Here is a 15,493-nt window from a genome sequence, read left to right as displayed (position 1 = left end):
TCGTGATGGGTGAAGACGGGCAGGGGTGTCTCTCGTGATGGGGGAGGTCATGTCGAAATGTATAAGTGTGTGGTTTATGGATGTGTGTGTGTGTGTATGTGTGTGTGAGGGAAGTATCCAGCGGGAAGCTTTCCTTTTATATTCCTGGTTCTGAGTATAGACTTTCGAAACTGCTTAACCCCTCACACAGGTGGTCCTGCAGTACACCCTGGAGCTGGTGCTGGGATTTGTAGTTCCCTACAGCGTGATTGTAGGCAGCTACATCTGTATCCTCCGCAAGATGAGACAGACCAGGTTCCGCAGACGGATCCGCAGCGAGAAGCTGATCCTGGCCATCGTGGTGACCTTCTGCGTCTTCTGGCTCCCGTATCACTTTATCAACATGGTACAGGTACGTTGTGGTGTGTGTGTATGTGTGTAGGCGTGGGGGTTTGTGTGTGTGTGTGTGTGTTGTGTGGGGGGGGGGTGAGTGTACATATTTCAATCTGTCATCATTGCGAAATCTTCTCGTTAACAGGTCGCTGCAGCTCTCTTTCCAAAGGATTCCGCTATAAAAATTAAGGTAGAGTCCCTTCCCTTCTCGCCGTCCACTCATGATGACATCATCACCAGGCAACTCGACATGTGACCTGTTTTCGTTTTCTTGACGATATGCTTTTCCACCTACTCTCTCTCCTCCCTTCAACCGTCCACCCACCAATCTCTTCGCTCCACTCCTCCACCCTTCCTCTCTCTCTCCTGCCCTTCCCCCCCCCCTCGTCCATCTCTTCTCCTCCCTCCCTGAATCCCATCTCCCGCTCCCTCCTCCTCCCCCCCACCTCTCCTCCCCCCCCCACCTCGTTCTCACCCCCCCCCTCCTTCTCCCTCCCACCCTTCCATCTCTCCTCACCCCCCGTCACCTCTCCTCACCCCCCCTCCTACTCCTCTCCTCCCCCCCCCACCTCTCCTCCCCCTTCCACTTCTCCTCACCTCCCCCCCACCCCACCTCCCCCCCCCCCCTTCCACTTCTCCTCACCCCCCCACCCCCACCCACACACCCTCTCCCCCCCCCCCTTCCACTTCTCCTCACCACCCCCCCCTCTCCTCTCCTCCCCCCAGGCTGGACCACATCTGGAAGTCATTTCGTGCCGTCACCTCCGCCCTGGCGTTCATCAGCAGCTGTGTCAACCCCATCCTCTACACCTTCGCCGGCAAGTCCTACATCCGCCGCAACGGCCTGGCCTTCATGGCTCGCCTCTTCGAGGGCACCGGGCTGGACTCCGGCACCAGGAAGAGCCGTCAGAACAGCCAGAACAGCCGGGAGAAGGACCGCGACGCCGACGGCGTCGGTCTGAATGAGAGGGAGGCCGAGTCCACGACGAGCCTGGGCTCCCCCGTTAAAGTCAGCCCTGTCGTGCTCAAGCAGGAGAAGACCAGGAAGTAACTGATTGCGCTGTGCAGTTAGCGGACGCAGGCTAATGCTAATGCTAGCTCCACTGACGCTAAGAGAATGGAGAATGGGAGGTAGAGTGGTAATGTGAGTGTGCTAATGCTAAAGCTAATGCTAAAGCTAGCTCCCCTGTGGTGAAGCTAAGAATGGGGGGAAATGACGAGACACAACTGGAGGATCACCTGAGAGGGTTTTGGAGGGGAGACTGATGATGGCTGTGGCATGGATGATTGGAGGAGATCATATTTGGAAGGGAACTCACACGGGCTTCTTCCTGCAGTCTACTTTTCATCCACCAGAGGGCGACAAGGCACTTGCTTTTCACAACATGTTCATCGACGTGATTCTTCCTGGGTGTTTTGGAGATGGAGGTTGGACAACTTCTTTCTCTGGACGCTCTTGTGAAAACAAACTGGCAGAGTGCAGATACCTGCATCTAAAAGAGGACATCCAAGAGGAAGAACGTTCAAGTAAAAATCTTGTTGACTTGAAAAACCTGTATTGACTCTGTTTTCACTGTAGCTTCTGCCATTATCCAGGAATTTTGTTTTGAGCTGTCTGGCTGATGTTTTTTTTTCTTTGTTCAAACATTTTTCTGTATGTGCTTTTTCTCCCACTAGTTTTGTTGTCGGCTGGTTTACAAACGGCCACAGCATTTTACGTTACTGAACAAAGAACAGCAAAGACTAATTTGATTGCAACCATCAAAGTGACATAAGAAATAAACTGCAACATTTTTGTTTTACAAAATCATTTAATAAATGATTAAATTACAGGGAAAGTGTTGTATTACAAAGTACATGTTTAAACCGTACCCACTCGACTCTCCTTAATGGAGATTAGAGGAAGGCTGGTACTGCGGGTGATGTTTGTCGTCTGGGTCCTAGTGCTGGCCGTTTCTGGCCCGGCCATGCTCTTCAGGCAGCAGAAGAGTGTGCGGAGACTGAGGTGAGAGACCTCACGCTGTGAGGTGACTCACAGCGTCGTGTACACGTGTACAGTCTGATGCTTGTCTGTTTTTACAGTCCTGTTTTCATTGTGATGTATGAATGTGATATATGGTGTGTGAGTGTGTGCCGTGTGTGAATGCACAGCACGATGCATGAATGATTTCATTGCGATGTGTAAATGTACTGTACGCTGTAAGAATTATTGACCTCCTATAGGCACCACATGTGTGGACCCGATAGAACGAGCACTGAGTCAACACAGGACGACTCTTGTGTTGGTTCAAAGGGCTCTGATATGAACCCTGCACCTGGGGAATGTCCTTCCACAAGTGAAATTGTTCAACCCTGTGAAATAAAACCAATCCAACACCTTCCTGTCTTACTGAACGTCCTGTCCTGTGATCCAATAAAAGGTGATTAGATAGAGGAAACGTGTCATAAATAATATCGATGAGGTATTTACCCAGAAGCCCGGTCCCTTCTTGTGTCAACAGGTCTCCAACTGCACAGCCCGGCACCTCGCTTCATATCCCTACACCGGCCAGCTGGTCCTGGACACTACTGAAACACTCCTCCTCTCTCTTTCTCTCTTCCACCTCATCCTCCTCTTCCCTCTGGAACACCCGCCCGCATCCTCTCACGCTCCCCACCTGCCTCCCCCGGCCCCTCCCCCCTCCACTCCCATCATGCCTTGCTTGCGGACGGCCCCTCCAGCGGCGGCGTCCGCCGCAGGAGGGGCATCCAGCTGGCCGGCGGGCTCGACCGCCCCCCCGGGGGGCGTGGGGGCCCGCCAGGGGGGGAGGGGCCCGCCAGCGCGTACAGCACGGGGTTGACGGCGCTGCTGAGGTAGCCCAGCGAGATCACCACGGGTCGCGACCTCAGGCAGAAGCGCAGCAGCCCCGGGGACGACCCCGACCACAGGGCGCCCACCTGGAGGGCGTTGGACAGGTGGTAGGGAGTCCAGAGGAGGGCGAAGGTCCCCACCACGAGGCAGATGAGGCGGTTGGTCCTGCCGTAGGAACGCCGGTGCCTCCGGCTGTGGGACGCCAGCTTGCGGACGACGCGGAGGTAACACAGGGTCATGAGGCCGAAGGGAAGGAGGAAGGCGGCCGACAGCTCCAGAGAACACTGGAACACCTGCTGGGCGGGGCGGGAGCATTTTAGTAGGGAGTCTGTGTGTCAGGGTGTGTGTGTGTCAGGGTGTGTGTGTGTGTCAGGGTGTGTGTGTGTCAGGGTGTGTGTGTGTGTCAGGGTGTGTGTGTGTGTCAGGGTGTGTGTCTCTCTGTCTGTGTGTGTGTTTAATATGTGCGTGTGCATGTGTTCGTGCATTGGAAGCCACAAAACATTCAAAACATCTTTCAAACATTCAAAACAACTTTCAAAACATCCAATGTAAGACTCCCTCTGCATTCCAACTCAACAACAGAAATCGTCATAGTTACCTGGTGGCCCGGCGTGGGGTAGGACAGGAAGCACATCCCGTGTTGCACGCGCCGGTACACGAGCAGTGACACGGGCATGGTCAGAGCCAGGACCCACACCACGGCCAGGGCGGCGTAGAGGCGGGAGCGGGTACGGAGGCGCTGGGACAGGAAGGGCCGTGCCACGCCCAGGTGCCGGTCCAGCCCCATGAGAGCCACCAGGTAGACGCTGACGTACATGTTGACGGCGGAGGCGTAATGGAGCAGCTTGCACGCGCCCTCCCCGAACTCCCACGCCCCGCCCCGCCAGACCTGGCGCAGGAAGAAGGGCGTGGTCAGCAGGACCAGGAAGTCAGCGGAGGCGAGCTGGAGGACGAGGAGGGCGGAGATAGAGCGCCGCCGCCGGCGGCGGGGTCCTCCACGCGGTCGGAACGCGCCGCTCGAGACCACCAGGAGGTTGCCGGGGAGGCCCGTCACCATGGCGATCAGCAGCAGGGAGAAGCTGAGGGAGGAGGTGAGGGGAGTCACGCTCGGAGAGGAGGCGTTAGGGGAGGAGGTGCTGGTGTTCCCGGCAGACACGTCCATCCCGGGAGGAGAGCAGGAGAGAAGAAGGGAGAGGAGGGGAGAAGGGAGAGGAGGGGAAAAGGGAGAGGAGGGGAGAAGGGAGAGGAGGGGAGAAGGGAGAGTGGGGAGGGGGAGAGAGTGCTAAGGGGAGATGATAAAGGTCACACGTACAAACACGCTCTCTCTAAACGCAGTAGGGTCCACATTCATCTAATCTGATCTGTACTGTACACAATTCCTTGGTTTCAAGCCAGTGTTGAGGAGGGTTAGGGTTAGGGGGTTCAATGCAGGTCAGACGTATATGGCTGGATGGACTGAGCTGCTTGGTTCACATCAACATCCGTTACAGCCTGCAATAAACAGTCACACGCTGTGCTCTCATCCCACCCTCCTCCTTTCCCTCCTCCCCTCCAGGCCTTCACCCTCCCCTCCAGCCCTCCTCCCTCCCCTCCAGCCCTCCTCCCTCCCCTCCAGCCCTCCCTCCACCCCTCCTCCCCTCCATCCCACCCTCCTCCTTTCCCTCCTCCCCTCCAGCCCTTCTCCCTCCCCTCCAGCCCTCCTCCCTCCCCTCCAGCCCTCCCTCCACCCCTCCTCCTCTCCACCCTCCCCTCCATCCCTCCCTCCTCCGTGTGTGATGATGACCTCTCGGACTTCTGAAAGCAATTGATCTGGTGTTCCTATCTGCAGACACACCGAGTGAGTGGACCAACTGACAGGTCCCAGGATGACCTTGTTTTATGACAGCCTCCAGAACAATAAGATCTCTTCCCAGAAACCCTCTGCTTTGTCTTGCGATAGCTACCACATTCCAGGTGACACACCTTCTCACCGTGAAAGAGACGTTGATTCGTTCTTGCGGGCTGACAAGCTCGATGCCGTGCGTGTTCTAGAACATGTGTTCTTCCCTGTGGATGAAGAGGGACCTGTTTGATGCTCCCCCCCCCCCTCCCACCCCCCTCCCACCCCCCTCCCCTCATCACCACAGCGTTGTTGTGGGTTTGTTGCGTAACCGTGAATCACGCTGAGAAGGCACATCGCACGCTCCGCTGGTCGTCCCCCTCGTGAAAGTCTCGGAGCATCTCCCCATCACCCGCCACACACCTTGTGTCGACACGTCCCTTGTTGACATCACAACAGCCAAATGTCACTCGGTGACCTTGCGCGGGCCTTAGAGGGTTTCGCGTGGGCTGCTGCACTGGAGCAAGGTGCATCGCGCGGACCGGACGTGTTGTCAAGGCGACGGCTGTCCATCCCATTGGCCGACGACGGGTGGAGGCCCTGCAGTTGCTGGCGACGTGCTTCCTGGTTCATAACAGAATAATCATGGCATCTAGAGTGTATGCTGAGGATACCTAACTTTGTGTCTGATGCTTTATACTGGCTCTCTGTCAAGGATATGTATCATTGATGTGCCTGCTGTGGGGTACACACACTCTTCTGTGTGTGTGTGTGTGTGTGCGTGCGTGCCTGTGTGTGCATGTGTGAGGTTATGTTTTTGGTGTGTGTGTATATGTCTTTGAAGGCTATCTATGTTGGCTCCAAGAATGTCATTTCTTGGCCTATTGTTCGACATAATCTTTTTTCTCATATTTCCAGGGAACGTGTGTGTCTAATGGAGCAATCATTAACTCATCTTGAATAGCTATTGATTAGCACTACAACCTTGAGTAAATGTGAAGAAACAAAGAACCTGATGCTCTCTCCGTCAGGGGTTGCTCCTTGTATTTCCTGAGTGTTTAGCTTGACGTCTGTCTGCCTGTAAAAATTCAACACTAATTAAACAAAAGTAAACTAAGTACTTTCAAGTCGTTTACTAAGTAAACCTTGAAGTGCTTTTAACCATTGAGGTAACTAATGTTGCCAGACGGAAGCATGACACATGCACACACACGTACGCACACGCACACATTTATACTCACAGACACACACACACGCACAGTCTTGGACACACACACACACTCGGAAACACAACTTATTACTTTGAAATGTTTTCCTGTCCACAGTTTTCCTCGTAAACGCCAAAAGTAGGGCCGAGCCCGGCCACGCTCTTCCGGTATATTCTGATGTGTAAACATACCGCTTCACCGGCCATGTCTGTCAACGTGAGGGCAGACATGAACACTTGCAGTCACGCCTGGTCTGTGGACAAACATCTGTCAACGTGAGGGCAAGGCCATGGGCCTTGGGGCCTTGGGCCTTGGGGCCTTGGGGCCTTGGGGCCTTGGGGCCTTGGGGCCTTGGGGCCTTGGGGCCTTGGGGCCTTGGGCCTTGGGCCTTGGGGCCTTGGGGCCTTGGGCCTTGGGGCCTTGGGGCCTTGGGGCCTTGGGGCCTTGGGGCCTTGGGGCCTTGGGCCTTGGGCCTTGGGGCCTTGGGGCCTTGGGGCCTTGGGCCTTGGGCCTTGGGCCTTGGGGCCTTGGGCCTTGGGGCCTTGGGCCTTGGGCCTTGGGGCCTTGGGGCCTTGGGGCCTTGGGGCCTTGGGCCTTGGGGCCTTGGGCCTTGGGCCTTGGGGCCTTGGGCCTTGGGGCCTTGGGGCCTTGGGCCTTGGGGCCTTGGGGCCTTGGGCCTTGGGGCCTTGGGCCCAAGGTGAAGTGCCTTGGGCCCAAGGTGAAGTGCCTTGAGCAAGGCACTTCACCCTACTTGCCTTGGGGAGAATGTCCCTGTACTTACTATAAGTCGCTCTGGATAAGAGCGTCAGCTAAATGACTAAATGTAATGTAAATGTAGTATTAATAATTAATTAATCGCAGGATAACACCAAGATTGAATGCATTTAGAAATTGACTTAGATCTGGGTCTCTCTATCAGTGGTGCTTTTTATAGAAAAAAATTACTTGAGAGAACCAGATAATGAGAGCATTTGTAGACTGCCCACATTGGTTTAGTGGTGACAGTGTGTGTGTGTGTGTGTGTGTGTGTGTGTGTGTGCGTGTGTGTGTGCGTGTGTGTGTGTGTGTGTGTCCGAGCGTGTGACATGTCTAAAGAGTGGGAGTGTGCATGGGATGGAGGGAACGTTTTAAAGATATAAATAAGGGAGGACTGTCACTCTAACATGATTAGTGGCGCACAGCGAAAGATAATTGGTTCTAACAGTTGTGGAAACATCGCGCTTGGAGATAATCGCAAAGTAACAAGGTAGCCTACATGTTATTTAAAAAATTTCGTTAGGAGTATGTAACCAGTTTTTGCATTTATACTGTTTCATACATACGGTTATGACAAAATGATTTTATGCATTCTTTACTGCATATATTCTTACTTACAAAATGCCTTCAAATGCTACTCGTGGAAAATTATAATTGTAGGGCCTACACAGCACTCTATTTTTCTGAGGGATCAACGTCATTGTTTCATTTGAATAAACAGACGAGACCAATGACAATACTATCTGCAGGAGAAAACAAAAATAATGGACTCTCACGTCTGGAGTGAAGCCGCCTCCTGACGTTAGTTCAATGGGCTAGTACCGATGTTGATATCACGGCTTTAAATTCAGAGTAAAAAAGCGCAATCCAGGCGGAACTAATTTAATTTGGTACGTACCATTGACCGCTTTGGAAACCCGCGCGGTTGGTGAGGTAACGCACTTCAGGGTGGTATGGAACTCCGGTGGATTGACTTGGACCCGTTCCATTCAACCTTCCATGCAGGAGAAGCTACCTTGAGCGAGAACGGCATTAAAAAGACACCATGAGACAAGCAACGTATAGCGCGGTTGCCACAAGCTCTTAACTTAACTATAACTTAATATCATAACTTTTGACGCAGGCTACTATTAAAAGTGTTGATTCTACTAACAGTTACTTGCTGTTAACTTTAAGATTCTTAAGCTGAAGATAGCAAGGAACTGCCCCTTTAACCAACCTGCAAGGGATACATTTCTAACGGTTTGTAACTTCTGTTTCTCGCGCGTATTTACGCACACAGATTCCCGGGGCCGATAATGGGGCAGCACCCATCGAGACGCACGGAGATCGACCTGGAGGCATTACCTCCACCTCCATTCTGCGCTCCCTCGCGGTACTCCCCTCACAGATTCGATAAAAACAGCGTGTCGATGGCCGAGGGACTTCCAGATGACGTTCACAACGCACCGCCAAACTGCCTCAGCTCAGACACCGAATTTACCGACAAAGCCTCTGAACGAGACTTCAGACGGCCGTCCATCTACAGCACCATAGACGCTGTACCGCAGCTGGATTTCTACGCGAACTCGTTGGCGGGGCGGAATCGACGGAAAAGGCCTTCTCTGGATATCCTTCGGAGATCGTTTGAGGTAAGACTTATAACCAACACAACAACCGCAGGTCCCCCCTCTGTATCAATACCTACAGCGTACAGCATCAAAGTTAGCCATTGGCCCAGAACAAGCACGTGACTCTGGTGTTTCAGGATGGAGAAGTGGGCACCAGTGAGGGTGGTGTCAGTGGTGGAGCAGGAAACGGAGGTCAGGATCCTGATAGCGAGGGCCCCATCAAACCACCTGTGCGCTTTGGCTGGGTGCTCGGAGTTACGGTAAGAGGGGCCACGATCACACACACACACGCACACACACACTCACGTACCCACCGACACACACACATGTACCCACATGCTTTTACACACTTTCACACACAGACATGCACACACACACTTACCCACCGACACACACACATATACCCACACACTTTTTTGCACACACACAGACACACTCACACACATATATCCACACACACACTGACCGGTTTGGATTTCTTTGTTGCAGGTTCGATGCATGCTGAATATCTGGGGGGTCATCCTCTTCCTGCGCCTGTCGTGGATCACCTCTCAGGCGGGCATCCGTGAGTCAAACACCGCGGTGACTCATCACACACTGCATGTTAGACAGACTCTTCCAACACGCCTGATTCAAACGAGTGAGTCGTATCAGGCTTCTGCAGAGCTTCGTAACAGCCGTTCATTTGGATCAGGTGTGTTGGAGCAGGGAAACACCTAAACCTGACAGGGAGAGGGGTCGCCAGAAAACACTGAGACAGTGAGACTGGCTTAAACGGTCACACACACACACCACCCACACAACACACACGACACACACACACAACACAAACACTACACACACACATGACACACACACACACACACACAACACAGACGACAAAAAACACTATTCTACTAAAGGAGTAAGAGGAACATAAATTGACCCCTGACCTTTGACCTCTGGTCTTTCTCACATCAGTACTCACCTGGCTCATCATCCTCATGTCGGTCCTCGTGACCTCGATCACCGCTCTCTCCGTCTCCGCCATCTCCACCAATGGGAGAGTCATATCAGGTCAGTGACCCGCCCTCCCTCCCTCCCGCCCTCCCTCCCTCCCGCCCTTCCTCCATCCCGCCCTCCCACCCAGCTAATCATTTTGTTCATGGGTCGAATCGCTGTCATGTGAAGCGCCGCAGGCTGAAGAACTGCGTTATCTCCTGAACCACCAGGGGGCGCCTACTTCGTGATCTCTCGCACGCTTGGTCCGGAGATGGGAGGTCCTATTGGAATGGTGTTTTCCTTCGCCAACGCCCTGGCCTGCGCCCTGAACACTGTCGGCTTTGCAGAAGTGGTCCGTGACCTGCTTAAGGTGCAGCCACAGAGGAAACAATGATCATCTTTTACAAAAGATGATTGTATTTGAATGGTTGACCGGCTGATTTGATTGGTGACTTAGACGGATTGTTGTGATTGGTTGTTCAGGAGTATAACGTGACCATAGTGGATGACATCAACGACGTCCGCATCATAGGTGTGATCACCGTGACGATGCTTCTGCTCATCTCATTCGCTGGCATGGAGTGGGAGGCGAAGGTAGTTACGTTATCTCAGCCTGTTCTGTGGCCGCTTCTGTGAAGTACGTTGGCTAAAGTACACCTCTAAGGTCAATTAAACACTTCCATCCTTCCCTCTCTCCTTCCCTCTCTCCTTCCCTTTCTCCTTCCGTCTCTCCTTCCCTCCATCCTTCCCTCTCTCCTTCCCTCTCTCCTTCCCTCTCTCCTTCCCTTTCTCCTTCCGTCTCTCCTTCCCTCCATCCTTCCCTCTCTCCTTCCCTCTCTCCTTTCCTCCATCCTTCTCTCTCTCCTGCAGACTCAGCTGCTGTTCTTCCTGGTTCTGATGGTGTCCTTCGCCAACTACATTGTTGGCACGGTGATCCCAGCCCCCGTAGAGAAACAGGCAGTTGGGTTCTTCAGCTACCGAAGTGAGGATCGAACCTATTTGTGTTATATTTGTGTCGTCTTTGTTTCATGCCATGTCAGATTTGTGTTTTTTTCTTTCAGACTGTCGTATTTCTGTCATGTTAATGGCATACTATGTTGTATTTCTGTTACGTCAATGGGATGCTGTATACTGTCATGTTCATGCCATGCAATATCATATCTCTGTCCACGTTCATGCCATGCCAGGTGAGATCTTCCTGGCCAACCTGCTGCCAGACTGGAGAGGACCAGACGGCAGCTTCTTCAGTATGTTCGCCATCTTCTTCCCCTCTGCCATCGGCATCCTAGCCGGGGTCAACATCTCTGGAGACCTGAAGGTATCTGGAAAACTTCATCACGTTACTTTAGATTCCCTTCTGTTATCTGCATCGGTTTTAGGACAGAAAAGGGATATACTCAAAGTATTCATTGTAAGATGATACAAGTTATATGTAGGTTTAATGTAGGAATATATATAAAACCGATTAAAGGAGAATAATGTGACTCAGTTGTTGGGCTGGAGTTTGTACAGAATGTTCCAGGAGCTTCCATTGCCTCCACATGGTTTGGGTGTGTTTGTTTTGGTTGTAGGATCCGGCCTCCGCCATTCCTAAGGGCACGCTGACAGCCATATTCGGGACCACAATCAGCTACCTGGTCATCTCTGCCACCGCTGGTGAGCTTGGCCCTCCGTGTCTCCACACCAGCTCTTCGTAGCTGTGTATTTGTGTTGTGGGTTTAGCTCAGTGGTAGCTGTGTATTTGTGTTGTGGGTTTGGCTCAGTGGTAGCTGTGTCTTTGTGTTGTGGGTTTGGCTCAGTGGTAGTGCGTTTGACTGCAGTTCAGAAGGTTTCAGGTTGGAATCCCTCCTCTGCACATTGCTTTGGTTAGAAACTTCTGCTAAAGGAACACATTGTTGTATTATCTGTTGTTTAATTTTGTACCAATCAATGCCTTCTCCTCTCTCTCTCTCTCTCTCTCTCTCTCTCTCTCTCTCTCTCTCTCTCTCTCTCTCTCTCTCTCTCTCTCTCTCTCTCTCTCTCTCTCTCTCTCCCCCCTCTCTCTCTCCCCCCCCCCTCTCTCTCTCTCTCTCTCTCTCTCTCTGTCTCTCTCCCTCTCTCTCTCCCCCCGCTCTCTCTCTGCAGCATCATGCGTGGTGCGGGACGCCTCTGGAAACCTGAACGACAGTTTGCCGGCGAACTTCTCGGAGCCGTGTGAGGGCCTGGGCTGCAAGCTGGGCTGGAACTTCACCTACTGTGAGGAGTCACACAACTGCTCCTACGGGCTGGCCAACAGCTTCAAGGTGAGCTGGCTGTGGAGGAGGGCCAACACGTAACAGTGTGTGTCTCTGTGTGTGTGTGTGTGTCTCTCTCTCTGCGTGTGCTTGTGTAGCTAATAAAGTTTGTGATTGCGTTGAACCTTGCAGATTCTAAGCCTGGCTTCCGGGTTTGGACACCTCATCACCGCAGGCGTGTTTGCTGCCAGCCTATCATCCGCCCTCGCCTTCTTAGTCTCCGCCCCCAAGGTCTTCCAGGTAAGAGGCCACGTCCAATAGGGGCATGGCAGACACTGGAACCCACCGGGGCATTTTGATCCTAGCAAAGAGAAACAGAAAATCTGGGAGTCAGGTGGCTGAGCGGTTAGAGAATCGGGCTAATAATCAGAAGGTCGCTGGTTCGATTCCTGGCCGTGAAAAAATGACGTTGTGTCCTTGGGCAAGGCACTTCACCCTACTTGCCTCGGGGGAATGTCCCTGTACTTACTGTAAGTCGCTCTGGATAAGAGCGTCTGCTAAATGACTAAATGTAATGTAAATGTAAATCTTCCAGGATTTTATATCAAAGAAGTTTACTCCCCTTTCCCCCCTACCCAGTGTCTATGCAGGGACAACATTTACCCCTACATCGGGTTCTTTGGAAAGGGTTATGGGAAGAACGACGAACCCTATCGAGCCTATTTGCTCTGCTACATCATCGCAGTGGCCTTCATTTCAATTGGTAGGTTTTATCTTGTCAGCAGAAAAGGGATTCCTCCTCATGTAATACTAACTGAATGTTTCCATCCCCCCTGTGCCTCGGCCCTGTGCCTCGATCCTGTGCCTCGATCCTGTGCCTCGATCCTGTGCCTCGGCCCTGTGCCTCGATCCTGTGCCTCGGCCCTGTGCCTCGATCCTGTGCCTCGATCCTGTGCCTCGATCCTGTGCCTTGCGCCTGTAATCAGCCGAGCTGAACTTCATAGCAGCTCTCATCTCCAACTTCTTCCTCTGCTCCTACGCTCTCATCAACTTCTCCTGCTTCCACGCCTCCATCATGAACTCTCCAGGTGAGCCGTCTGCAACACACACAACCACACACACACGCGTACCACGTCCTCTGTGGAATGGGCTTCCTCTTCCTGTTTACTTCCTGTTCACTTCCTGTTTACTTCCTGCTGACTTCCCTCTGCTGCCCCCCCCCAGGCTGGAGGCCGTCGTTCCGCTTCTACAACAAGTGGACGGCCCTGTTCGGAGCCACCGTCTCCGTGGTGCTGATGTTCCTGCTCACCTGGTGGGCGGCTCTGGTCACCTTCTGCATCATCTTCTTCCTGCTGGGTTACGTCACCTACAGCAAGCCAGGTGAGGCGCACTCAGGGACCAGGGATGCTTGGTCCTGTCATCCGTGCTGTTTGTAGTGCTATTGTTGTGGTTTTTTATTGTTCTCCATTAAATAATTGTTTGTGTGTGTGTCTGTGTGCATGTGTGTCTGTGTGTGTGTCTGTCTGTGTGTGTGTGTGTGTGTGTGTGTGTGTGTGTGTGTGTGTGCGCATGTGTGTTTGTGTGTGTGTCTGTGTGCATGTGTGTCTGTCTGTGTGTGTGTGTGTGTGTGTGTGTGTGCAGAGCTGAACTGGGGCTCCTCCGTCCAGGCTGGGACCTACAACATGGCTCTGTCCTACTCCGTGTCTCTGTCAGGAGTGGAGGACCACGTCAAGAACTTCAGGTGAGACTCCTCACAGCCCCATGATAAGAACTTCAGGTGAGACTCCTCACAGCCCCATGATAAGAACTTCAGGTGAGACTCCTCACAGCCCCATGATAAGAACTTCAGGTGAGACTCCTCACAGCCCCATGATAAGAACTTCAGGTGAGACTCCTCACAGCCCCATGATAAGAACTTCAGGTGAGGCTCCTCACAGCCCCATGATAAGAACTTCAGGTGAGACTCCTCACAGCCCCATGATAAGAACTTCAGGTGAAACACACAGTATTCAGGTACAACAGACTTTTGTGAGTCAGTGGAACCGAAAAACACGTTCACAAAGGTTTTCTCACAGAGCTCTTTTCAGAGTTCTCCCAAAAGGACTACTGAAGAACCATTTACAATCAGGCAACACTTTCTTTCTGAGAATGACCCCCCCTTCCCCCCCTTCCAGACCCCAGTGCCTGGTGCTCACGGGGCCCCCCAACCTGCGTCCAGCCCTGGTGGACTTAGTTGGGGCCTTCACCAAGAACGTCAGCCTGATGATCTGTGGAGACATCCTGCTGGTCAGTGCTCTGGAGACAGGTCTCCGGAGGTCTCCGGAGGTTTCCGGAGGTCTCAGGTCTCCCATGTGCTGAGTGAGCAGCAGAAACATAGCAGTTTTTTTTTTGGTCTGTAAAGTAGAAGCAAAACAATTTCTCTGTCTGTCCATCGCAGGAGGAGGAAAGGTTTGTCCTGCGCAACGCAGACAGCTTGGTGAAATGGCTGAACAAGAGGAAGGTGCGCTCGTTTTATGCCCCCTGCACAGGAAACAGCCTTCGGGAGGGAGCGAGGCAACTGCTGCAGGTGAACACACTGGCAGACATGCAGACATGCACTTTAAACTATCTCAGCCCTTTTGATTTATGTCTTCCCTTTTCTTTCTCTCTCTCTCTCTCTCTCTCTCTCTCTCTCTCTCTCTCTCTCTCTCTCTCTCTCTCCTCTAGTCGTCTGGTTTGGGCAAGCTGAAACCGAACACACTCTTTTTGGGGTTTAAGGCCAACTGGAGGGAATGTGACTCAGAGAAGCTGGAGGATTACGTCAACACCATCCAGTGAGACAGAGAGAGAATAGAGAGTGAGGGGACAACCTCACGCTGTCAAGGCAGCCACAATCTCAACTGTAAATGATGACTGTATATCTTTCTGTTTCTGTATCTTTCTGTCTCTGGTGCTCTCCTTCCCACTCTCTCTCTCTCACTCTCACTCTCTCACTCTCTCTCTCTCTCTCTCTCTCTCTCCCATCTTTGTCTCCATGCAACTCTCTTTTTCGCACTTCCTCTATGTCCCTCTCTCTTTCTCTCCCTCTCTCCTCTCTCTCCCAGTGACACGTTTGACTGTAACCACGGTGTGTGCATTCTAAGGATGATGGACGGCTTGGACGTTTCAGAGGAGCTGGAGTGTGAAGGCAAGACATTAAAAAAACACTAATATCAAAATATTTAGTCTTACCGCTTACGTACTTATGTATTAGAGTATGAGGATGTCTGGGGAGACTTAACTGACAGGGAGAGTACTGTGGTCTTGCAGTGAACCCAGGCTTTGAGCCCGAGGACAACATGGAACAGGACCAGAGTCCGAGTCCCAGCACCAGTCATAAAGAATATGGTGAGAACCCACACACACACATTCTGTACACACACACACACATTATACTGTACACACACACACACATCATGCTGTACACACACACACTATACACACACATACACGACACATACACACAGTGAATCACTTGTGTATTCTCAGTTCCAGAAGAGGACCAGCAGGAGAATTTTCCAGAAGAGCAGAAGAGAACAGTGTTCCAGAACAAACAAGGGAAGAAGACCATCGACGTGTACTGGATCTCTGATGACGGAGGTGAGGGAGGGCTGCACATTCAAATCTAGAACGTTCCTCTCGATAAATATTCCAACTAACCTAGG

General features: G+C 52.3%; 3 protein-coding genes across 3 annotated transcripts in view; 2 read left to right on the top strand and 1 right to left on the bottom strand.

The window, feature by feature from the left end:
- The first annotated feature begins 37 nt into the window (after positions 1–37).
- Positions 38–2,204, top strand: LOC136968013 (leukotriene B4 receptor 1-like). Its single transcript, XM_067262014.1, has 4 exons — positions 38–46; positions 191–391; positions 518–567; positions 1,099–2,204. The coding sequence occupies exons 1-4, from the start codon at positions 38–40 to the stop codon at positions 1,421–1,423; spliced, it is 585 nt and encodes a 194-aa protein (XP_067118115.1). The 3' UTR covers positions 1,424–2,204.
- Positions 2,205–3,063: 859 nt separating this feature from the next.
- LOC136968012 (leukotriene B4 receptor 1-like) lies at positions 3,064–4,385 on the bottom strand. The gene is made up of 2 exons (XM_067262013.1): positions 3,822–4,385; positions 3,064–3,519 (listed from the first exon to the last, which is right to left on the bottom strand). Exons 1-2 carry the CDS (start codon positions 4,383–4,385, stop codon positions 3,064–3,066), a joined length of 1,020 nt encoding a protein of 339 aa, XP_067118114.1.
- Positions 4,386–9,599: 5,214 nt separating this feature from the next.
- slc12a10.1 (solute carrier family 12 member 10, tandem duplicate 1) overlaps positions 9,600–15,493 on the top strand; it is a 9,015-nt gene continuing 3,121 nt past the window's right edge. The window contains exons 1-18 of the mRNA XM_067261655.1: positions 9,600–9,667; positions 9,856–9,967; positions 10,081–10,191; positions 10,468–10,579; positions 10,785–10,915; positions 11,169–11,253; positions 11,722–11,879; positions 12,003–12,110; positions 12,450–12,573; positions 12,797–12,898; positions 13,035–13,190; positions 13,452–13,551; positions 13,985–14,145; positions 14,279–14,376; positions 14,517–14,623; positions 14,894–14,976; positions 15,099–15,161; positions 15,318–15,428. Of these exons, the coding sequence (XP_067117756.1) occupies positions 9,600–9,667; positions 9,856–9,967; positions 10,081–10,191; positions 10,468–10,579; positions 10,785–10,915; positions 11,169–11,253; positions 11,722–11,879; positions 12,003–12,110; positions 12,450–12,573; positions 12,797–12,898; positions 13,035–13,190; positions 13,452–13,551; positions 13,985–14,145; positions 14,279–14,376; positions 14,517–14,623; positions 14,894–14,976; positions 15,099–15,161; positions 15,318–15,428 (1,990 nt within the window). The remainder of the gene's footprint in view (positions 9,668–9,855; positions 9,968–10,080; positions 10,192–10,467; positions 10,580–10,784; positions 10,916–11,168; positions 11,254–11,721; positions 11,880–12,002; positions 12,111–12,449; positions 12,574–12,796; positions 12,899–13,034; positions 13,191–13,451; positions 13,552–13,984; positions 14,146–14,278; positions 14,377–14,516; positions 14,624–14,893; positions 14,977–15,098; positions 15,162–15,317; positions 15,429–15,493) is intronic.

Source organism: Osmerus mordax, chromosome 23 (genome assembly GCF_038355195.1).
Source record: "Osmerus mordax isolate fOsmMor3 chromosome 23, fOsmMor3.pri, whole genome shotgun sequence".
NCBI classification, from domain to species: Eukaryota; Metazoa; Chordata; class Actinopteri; order Osmeriformes; family Osmeridae; genus Osmerus; species Osmerus mordax.
This window is presented reverse-complemented; position numbering and strand designations above follow the sequence as displayed.

Bases quoted from the DNA above. Each gene is read 5' to 3' on its own strand.
- LOC136968012 (XM_067262013.1), bottom strand. From the start codon at position 4,385: ATGGACGTGTCTGCCGGGAACACCAGCACCTCCTCCCCTAACGCCTCC. The intron at 3,520-3,821 runs GTAACTATGACG...CGCCCCGCCCAG, and splicing joins ACCCCACGCCGGGCCACCAG to CAGGTGTTCCAGTGTTCTCT.
- LOC136968013 (XM_067262014.1), top strand. The intron at 392-517 runs GTACGTTGTGGT...TCTCGTTAACAG, and splicing joins ACTTTATCAACATGGTACAG to GTCGCTGCAGCTCTCTTTCC. The intron at 568-1,098 runs GTCCCTTCCCTT...TCCTCCCCCCAG, and splicing joins GCTATAAAAATTAAGGTAGA to GCTGGACCACATCTGGAAGT.